General features: G+C 40.5%; 1 protein-coding gene across 1 annotated transcript in view; it reads right to left on the bottom strand.

Moving 5' to 3' along the window:
- Window positions 1–5,577: 5,577 nt before the first annotated feature.
- Window positions 5,578–9,241, bottom strand: part of hoga1 (4-hydroxy-2-oxoglutarate aldolase 1) — a 35,789-nt gene continuing 32,125 nt past the window's right edge. The window contains exon 8 of the mRNA XM_085356750.1: window positions 5,578–8,266. Coding sequence (XP_085212876.1) covers window positions 8,117–8,266 — 150 coding nt within the window. The 3' untranslated portion in view covers window positions 5,578–8,116. The remainder of the gene's footprint in view (window positions 8,267–9,241) is intronic.

The raw sequence follows: 9,241 nt of genomic DNA, 5'->3' as shown, positions 1-9,241 counted from the left end.
GATCAATCAGCACTGGGCCCTGTCAAGAATATTACAGTTGCAGAATGCTGCATGAATGAAAATCAACTACTACAGTGAAGAAACCGGCTCACTGGTGTTTTTTAAAAGCCTCTGTACATGAATGAAGCTCTGTGGTTATCCAGAGAGTATGAACAATAGTAAGATCAGAAATTTCATGGGGCAGAAAAACTGTGACTACATAAACGCTACTTGTTAACCAGACAAATACATGTTGAGCTGCTTTGCCTACATATTGTGCGCTGATATACAGTGGCTTGCACAAATATTCGGCCCCCTTGAACTGTCCCACATTTTGTCACATTACAGCCACAAACATGAATCAATTTTATTGGAATTCCATGTGAAACACCAACACAAAGTGGTGTACACGTGAGAAGTGGAATGAAAACCATACAGGATTCCAAACATATTTTATAAATAAATAACCACCTTTTGCTGCAATTACAGCTGCCAGTCTTTTAGGGTTTGTCTCTACCAGCTTTGCACATCTAGAGACTAAAATCCTTGCCCATTCTTCTTTGCAAAACAGCTCCAGCTCAGTCAGATTAGATGGACAGCATTTGTGAACAGCAGTTTTCAGATCTTGCCACAGATTCTCCATTGGATTTAGATCTGGACTTTGACTGGGCCATTCTAACACGTGGATATGTTTTGTTTTAAACCATTCCATTGTTGCCCTGGCTTTATGTTCAGGGTCGTTGTCCTGCTGGAAGGTGAACCTCCGCCCCAGTCTCAAGTCTTTTGCAGACTCCAAGAGGTTTTCTTCCAAGATTGCCCTGTATTTGGCTCCATCCATCGTCCCATCAACTCTGACCAGCTTCATTCACCATTTCTGAATGATCGCTTGAACAGTGCTCCGTGGGATGTTCAAGGCTTGGGAAATCTTTTTGTAGCCTAAACCTGCTTTAAATTTCTCAATAACCTTTTCCCTTAGGGGTGGGTTTTGATAAGCGATTTATCGATTAAAATCGATTCTGGCTTGTATAACGTGATATGGATTCATTAAAATCATGAATCGATTTTTTAATATAAATGTATTTTGCCCAAAACGCCAGAATCTCAGGTTAAACCTCACAAAATTTCAACAACCACCAAACAGCTAAAACAGTAAATGAGAGCAGTAACACGGATTCTGCACAAAGACGTAAAAACAAAGCTCGGACCTGCCGACGGATCAGAATGAGTGAGATGTCGCCTTTCTCACCCTACACGGTCGGGGCTCCTGATTCCGATGTTTCGGGGGCTCCGCGCTTTGTGTTTACGCCCTTTTTGCGCTGATTCTAAAGCTGTTAGTTTTATCTCTCTCCAAACAATATTGACCGAACCAGCAGCAAAAGAAGATCCAAACTAAGCTTCACAGAAACATCGTCATGAATTCACTCTGTTTTGCTTCCAACACGATGAAATCACACTTCATGCACAGCTCTCTCTCTCTCTCTCTCTCTCTCTCTGTACTTCAACACCAGTTTTCCCATCTAAAAATCTGTTTTCTACATTATTCGCTTGCTTGTTATGCACAAGTCTACCGTTGTTTACAGCGCCGTTGGCCGCTGTTTTTTTTTCCTTTTACTTACTTCCGAAAAGAAAACCTAATTTCTGCTGTTCAATAGGCTACTGAACAAATTTAAACTTTTTAAAATTGTGCAAAATGCAGCCGTGTCTCTAATAAAACCGTTGTAACTTCAGAGGTAATGTGCTAAAGTTGATTAATGGTTTTCTTTCGTTTTTGATGTACTGCAGAATATTTTTATAAAATCCCAGGCCAGGAAAATCACCTTCATGTTTTTCTGTGTTTTATCTTCAGCTACTTTGACACAAAGGCATCTTCTGTGATGCTCACACCTTTGATAAAGACTTGCGAGTGTCAGCTTACTTTTTATAGATACAAAAATATGTAAATTATCTGAATTATAATATTTCTGACTGTCTGAGGCAAAATTTCCCAGATTCAAATCGAATTGAATCGAATTGAATCAAATCGTGGATCAAATCGATTCGGGACCTTGTGAATCGGAATCGAATCGATTCTAGAAATCAGTGACGATACCCAGCCATATTATCCCTGACCTCTCTGGTGTGTCCTTTGACTTCATGGTGTTGTTGCTCCCAATACTCTCTTAGACAACCTCTGAGGCCGTCACAGAGCAGCTGTATTTGTACTGACATTAGATTACACACAGGTGCTCTCTATTTAGTCATTGGCACTCATCAGGCAATGTCTATGGGCAACTGACTGCACTCAGACCAAAGGGGGCTGAATAATTACGCACACCCCACTTTGCAGTTATTTATTTGTAAAAAATGTTTGGAATCATGTATGATTTTCGTTCCACTTCTCACGTGTACACCACTTTGTGTTGGTCTTTCACGTGGAATTCCAATAAAATTGATTCATGTTTGTGGCTGTAATGTGACAAAATGTGGAAAAGTTCAAGGGGGTTGAATACTTTTGCAAGCCACTGTAATTAACCATGGTGGTAGGCTGTAACTGAGTCTTTCCTCTTACACAACGAAGCTCACAAAACGGTGTGGAAGGCCAAAATTAAGAGCAAAAGATATTTCATATTTAGCCATCTTAACTGTGCCACGCTCTCGGGAAGAGGGAGAAGGAGGGAGAGCTGCGTGAGTCAGGCAGTAGCTAATCACAGGGGAAGGAAGAAGAGAGGATGGGGGAGGAGAGAAAGATGGGAAAGGAAAAAAAAGGGGATGGGAGGGATCGGGGAATCTTTTAAGTTTGGTTTTAATCTGTGGCATGACCAGGATGGGGGATAATGGAGAAGGAAAGGAGCACAGAAGGAGAGAGGGATTGGGCTGTACATGCAACACTACGCAGAGAGGTCACCACACTGCCTGGGGGGGGGGACTGGGATGCAGAGAGGAGAGAGGGAAGAGAAAGAAAAGTGAGGGCAGGGTCGAGAGAGGAAAGGAGGGGGAGACAGATGACAGATCGTCAGGTGTGGAGGGATGATGATGTGCAGAGAAGGCAGCGGGGGGAGAGAGAGCGTATTTGTTGGGAGATTTCATTGCAATGACCTCGCCGTGTCATCGTCACGCTCCTCCGGGTGATGCTGTGCCTCTTTTGCTGACTCGCCACTTGCTCACCCCAGGAGCAGGAGTGAGATAGAGGCCAGTCCCCCCTCCTACTGTTTGCCCACTGGGAGCACAGACATCAACCGAACCATATCAAAGGGATGCCCTTGACAGTGCAGAAGCAGCGGTGGGGTGTGTCGCCTCCATGTGGTCACTTAGAGCCACTGCACCTCACAGAATGATAAAGGAAACCAATTACCAAAAGGTTTTTGAAATAAGTGAAGACAACACTTCAAAATGTTATGATGACACTTAGCGTGAATGCTTAAATTATACCGAGGCTTCAGACCTCAGGGGTCAACAGTTAAGAACACAGCTGATCAAACATTAGGACACTTTTCCTCTGGTGTCTGAAAGGACTGAAAGGTACCACAGCAACAAGAGACATACAGGAATAAGTATTTAAGGATCCTATTGAAGATTTTCCGTTATTTAGTTCTTTGGCAAAAATCTTTAGTAACAAGACCGCCCTTGGAAAGAGGTTAAACACAGATGAAATAAAAAGAAGAAACCTCATATTATCAGAAATCCTTGAGCAGGTTTATTAATATGAACTCATTAGTTGAATGTTTTTCAAACTCTGCAGGATCAGAGCCTTAAATCGCTTTCATGAACTTAAAAATACACACAAAAAAACTGTTGACTTGTGTTTTGAATAGACCTTATTTTATAGAAGGCCACTATTAACTTACCATGTAAAAGCCCCACTAACTACTATATTATTATTATTATTATTATTATTATTACTGCAATTTTTGTGTTTCAGGCTGGTTCCATTAGCTGGATGAAAAGAGGTCACTCATAGTAGCAAAAACAAAAGATTATTATCAACTCTGTAGCTCTGCTGACGTTTTTGCCTCTTTTAGCTCACACTGTTGTTTCTGTGGAGCGCGGTTCAGGCTTCGCTGTGCTCTCGTCAACTTTGACTGCAGCACTGGGCAGCAGAGTTCAGCTTAAAAGCTGCGATAAACTAATAAGGAAACACTTAGTAATTGGCACAGCGCAACATGTTGACAGCACATTTGTAAAACTTGCACTAACAGTGTATTCCCATGTTATTTTCTCTAATACCATCTATTATGGTTATTAATCATTTAAGCAGTTTCTGGATATGAGTGCTAATTAATTAGTATTCACGTGATATAACATCTGATTTTTACTTCGCAAAAAGAAAATGAGAGAAAAATAAAAGCAATGACAGTATCAGTCAAATTCATAATTGTGTGTGTGTCTTGGTTTTGGGTAATTAGAGTCAAAATACAAGAACCTGGAGGTAACCATGGCTGCAAAAAGAAGCACACAAAAAAGAACGGTTGCATAATATTATCGCTGCTGACGCTGTAGCTTTGCTTCATCTTTATTCATTTCAAAATATCAGTTATCGTTATCATGACACTTTTAAAAGGATAACTTATTTCCTGCTACTGTGATAATGCTGGGCTTTGATTGCAGCGCTGTCTCTGGTGAAGGGGAAATGATGTGCACTTACAGAGGAAATCATTTCTTTAAACTTTGGCAGTTCTTAAAGAGTTTTATAATGTATTTGTTATTCACCCACTGACTCACAAAAACTCATACACCCTCATATGTATGGCAAGGTGCTGGCTTGTCATTGGGAGAAACTTGGGGTTCTTTGTATTATATATCAAACTCCTCTTCTGTCTTCGGTACCGAAGATAAACTTATAAACTTGTTTTTCAAGGAAATGTGACCTCATATAAAACTGCACTTATCTTGGTACCTAGCAGAGCAATATCAAGGGTGGGGGATGCATGTCTGGGTATCAGATTGCAGAAGCTTTGTCTCCAAAAGTATGTAGTTGCACTGGCTTATATTATATTTCTCCTTCATCCTCCGGATCAAACAAGCAGGTGAGGAAAAGTTTAGGCAGAGGCCAACTATCCCTCACAGCTTCAAGTCACAGTGACTTTTTAGAGACGCGGTGCTCAGTAACTCACTTTTTACACCAGTCCTTGAATACTTTGTTTAACAGTGACTAAAGGTCTTATAATTGAATGTAAAATTGACACAAAAAAGTGTGTATTGCAGCAAAGAAAGCAGGCCCCTGAAAACCAAGGTGACACTAAAGTACACTTTTATTCACAAAATCTGGATTGTTATCTTTCACTCCTGCCACGAAGAAAGAATTTGTTATAAGGCCATGTACTCTAAAGGAAATTACTTTCTGCAGTCTTACAGACAAGGCACACGTAGTCACTGAACATTCTCGTATTACACAAAAAAATGTCACATGTCATTATGCGGAGACATTCTCCCAAATAAAGGACACGGTGTCTTCAATAGCTCTGAATGCTTCCAATATTTGACAAAGCCAAATAATCACAGTAACAAAGGTCTGTCACAGTGAAGCAGTGTATTTTCAAAAAAAATTTTCAAAGTTTCTCAAACAGTGAAAAATTTCAGACCAAGGGTTAAACATTACTTATAAACTACAACTGTGCTTGTAAGACAGATGTCCTTAAAACTGAGTGGCAGGTGATTTAATCAAAACTGTTTATACTCAGAGCTTTCCATCTGTACTGTGTCCTTGTCGCACAGGAACAGAAGAAAACACAACATCTCCTCCTTTTTTTATGGTCCTGTAAGTATTTCTGAAAATATCTCCTGCTAAGAAAGGTGCTAATTGGACTCATGGTACGATAAAAGCAAAAAAGTGCTATGTGACAAAGCCAAAGGCTCTCATTGCCATGGCTACCTGCTACACGGCTTTAATTACAGTAATTATGGTTTTTAACTTTTTCACATCAAAGAGCGCTCTGGTATTCTGCAGCAAACTGTGACCATGACCTGCAGCTCTGCCTCCCACTGAACTCTAGCTGATCTCAGGTCTTTCTGAAAACATTTATCAAATCTATATTTGAGATGAGGAACTTTTCTTTGGCTTTTTGGTGGCCAGACCTAATCTCAGACATGCATGAACACATCATTCAGTGCTGTCTGGCCAAGGAAGGGCACGGGGCACATTTGCTCTAGAACGCCTGTTTGTTTTTCTAATATTAGATAAATATCAGCACAGGAAATGAGTGAAAAAACAGTATGGGCATCATTCCCCAGTGAGATATTTTATACACACACACACAAACACACTGAACATACATGACTGATTTAAATAAGAGCAAATGATGTGATAGTTTTTCTGTTCCAAATTTTTTATTTTTCAAAGACCTTGGGAGGCTTCAGTGTTATTCAGCCTGAGGTTACAAGTGGCCTGGCTGTACTTTTAGTTTCCATACAATAGCTCTACAGAGGTATTCTGAATAATAAGACATCTCCTGAGGTCAAAGCATGCCAAAGCTGTGCTGTAATTACATGACAATTACCTTTAGGTTACAGGGCATCTTAAACTAATGAGGCTGATGCATACAAATGACTTTCTGCCATTGCAGTAGGTGCAAATGTCCAAAGTATAAAATGCATGCCCTGTGAGACCACCGTATTTCTAATGACAAAACAGACAATACTGTGATTAAATAACTCATATTTACTCCACTGTCAGGTGATTTCCATTTACTGTCTACTGCTGTGAGACTACAAATTCTGTATTTTTACGCATCCACTAACGATTAGACAAAGTAATTGTTTCCTAAGTTACACATGAGTCTTGACTAAAGAGTTCCAGGTCCAAGTCCCACATTTCAAAGCTTAAGTCAAACAGGTCATGATCTGCCAAATGCATTACACGCCAATTATACACAATTATACATCTACTTTTTACACTAGGCTGAAAAGCCACTCCTCGCTATGAACCAATCCAGGTTAGTTATTGGTATCTTGGGAACATTAAGACAATGGCTGACATATTTCCTATTTCAATTTAATACGTAAAGATTTGAAGGGATCCATAAGTTGCATCGAGCGACCCCTGGCAGGATTTTCATGGAAATAATTTTTGTGCAACAACTCTAACAAATGGACAAAAAAACAAATCAGACAGAGTAATCACAAAACCTCCTTGAAAGAAGAAAAATAACAGTTACAGGCTAAAATATGAGGGTATTATTTTTCCCTGTGTAAGGCTGAGGTTTAGTTTGGAATCTCTTATTACGTCCACTTGTCCTCTTGCTTTAGTGGAGCAAAATATGAAAATAAATAACTGATCACATGATAAAAACAACAGGAAAGATCAGCAGCTAATTGCCTGTCACTGGCTTCTTATTCTGGTTTGTGTACATTGTCATACTTGTAGTGTTTTAATGTATAAACACCTTAAAGTGGTGGCTTGCACTGCCAGAGGCACTTTTCTTCCTGAGTCTGCTTGGCTTCTGCTGGCTTGATCCATTACCTGTAATGTCAGCTGCTACATGTTTTATGGTGTAGATTTTATAGACTATATAACATTGTGTACATATATATGTACACAAAGTCTGGTAAAGTAAACCACGGGGGGACCACCACGACAATGTTTGTTACAACAAACCTAAGCAGACACTTAAATCAACCTCAGCCAGTTGAACTTTTTACAGAAGCTAACAAAGCTCAGTATCAGCCAGAAGCTAGCAGCCTCGGTATTAGTAATGGCTCAAAATAGTCAAAATAATTGAAAAATTGTTTTGTTATACAATATATTCTGCACCTGCTATTACGTGGAAAGTTAAAATATATCAGGGACACGCGGGTGTACAGCAACTCGTTTTCAGTTAATCAGTCGCAGTACTGGTCGCAGAGCACTTGGAGAAAAATTGGAATTGGCCAAGAAAATTTCTGTCAGTCCAGGTCAAAGAAAAAGAAGAACAAAAACCAAATAGAACTTTGAAGTTGGATTAATTGATTTATACATTTATTTTAATGTAAGGGAGTTTTTTGCAGGTTTTTGGATTTGGCTCAATAAATATCAACAGTGGACAGAACTGAATATTTATTTATTTATTTATTTATTTTCATGGGCAGCTGTGTTTTCCCTTTATGATATAATTACACCAACAGCTAATAGGTCCACACATAGTGACCTCGCTCACACATGCACTCTCGCTCCGCCTAGGTCCCTTTACAGCCACCCATTGGAGGAGAAGTCCCGCCTCAGTTGCTGACTCTCGGCCTCTGTGAGCGGCTGAAGAGGTGATCGACAGGAGCCACCGTGGAAACCAAACCACTCCATCGCCTGCTTCAGAGCGGGAACTCCCAGCTTCCTAGTCACCTAGCAACACAGAGCTTTAATCAGTCTTCATATACAGTCAGGTCCCTAAATATTGGGACATTGACACAATTCTAACATTTTTGGCTCTATACACCACCACAATGGATTCCAAATGAAACGAACGAGATTTGCTTTAACTGTAGACTGTCAGCTTTTATTTGAGGGTATTTACATCCAAATCAGGTGAACGGTGGACAGTGACAATTACAACAGTTTGCAAATGCGCCTCCCACTTCTTAAGGGACCAAAAGTAATGGGACAATTGGCTTCTCAGCTGTTCCATGGCCAGGTGTGTGTTATTCCCTCATTACCCCAATTACAATGAGCAGAAAAAAGGTCCAGAGTTAATTTCAAGTGTGCTGTTTGCATTTGGAACCTGTTGCCGTCTACTGCTAAGATGAAATCCAAAGAGCTGTCAGTATCAGTGAAGCAAGCCATCATTAGGCTGAGAAAACAAAACAAACCCATCAGAGAGATAGCAAAAACATTAGGCGTGGCCAAAACAACTGTTTGGAACATTTTCAAAAAGAAAGAACGTACCGGTGAGCTCAGCAACACCAAAAGACCCAGAAGACCATGGAAAACAACTGTGGTGGATGAACGAAGAATCCTTTCCCTGGTGAAGAAAACACCCTTCACAATAGTTGGCCAGATCAAGAACACTCTCCAGGAGGTTGGTGTATGTGTGTCAAAGTCAACAATCAAGAGAAGACTCCACCAGTGTGAATACAGAGGGTTCACCACAAGGAAGGCCAGATTAGAGTTTGCCAAACGACATCTAAAAAAGCCGTCACAGTTCTGGAACAACATCCTATGGACAGACGAGACCAAGATCAACGTACCAGAGTGATGGGAAGAGAAGAGTATGGAGAAGGAAAGGAAGTGCTCATGATCCTAAGCATACCACCTCATCAGTGAACCGCCATGACACTTCCAGCGCCATGCTGGAAGTGTCATGGCGTGGGCACGTATGGC

Source organism: Diplotaxodon limnothrissa, linkage group LG6, assembly GCF_057381915.1.
Source record: "Diplotaxodon limnothrissa isolate DT_005_m linkage group LG6, D_limnothrissa_male_GT1.1, whole genome shotgun sequence".
NCBI lineage: Eukaryota > Metazoa > Chordata > Actinopteri > Cichliformes > Cichlidae > Diplotaxodon > Diplotaxodon limnothrissa.
This window is presented reverse-complemented; position numbering and strand designations above follow the sequence as displayed.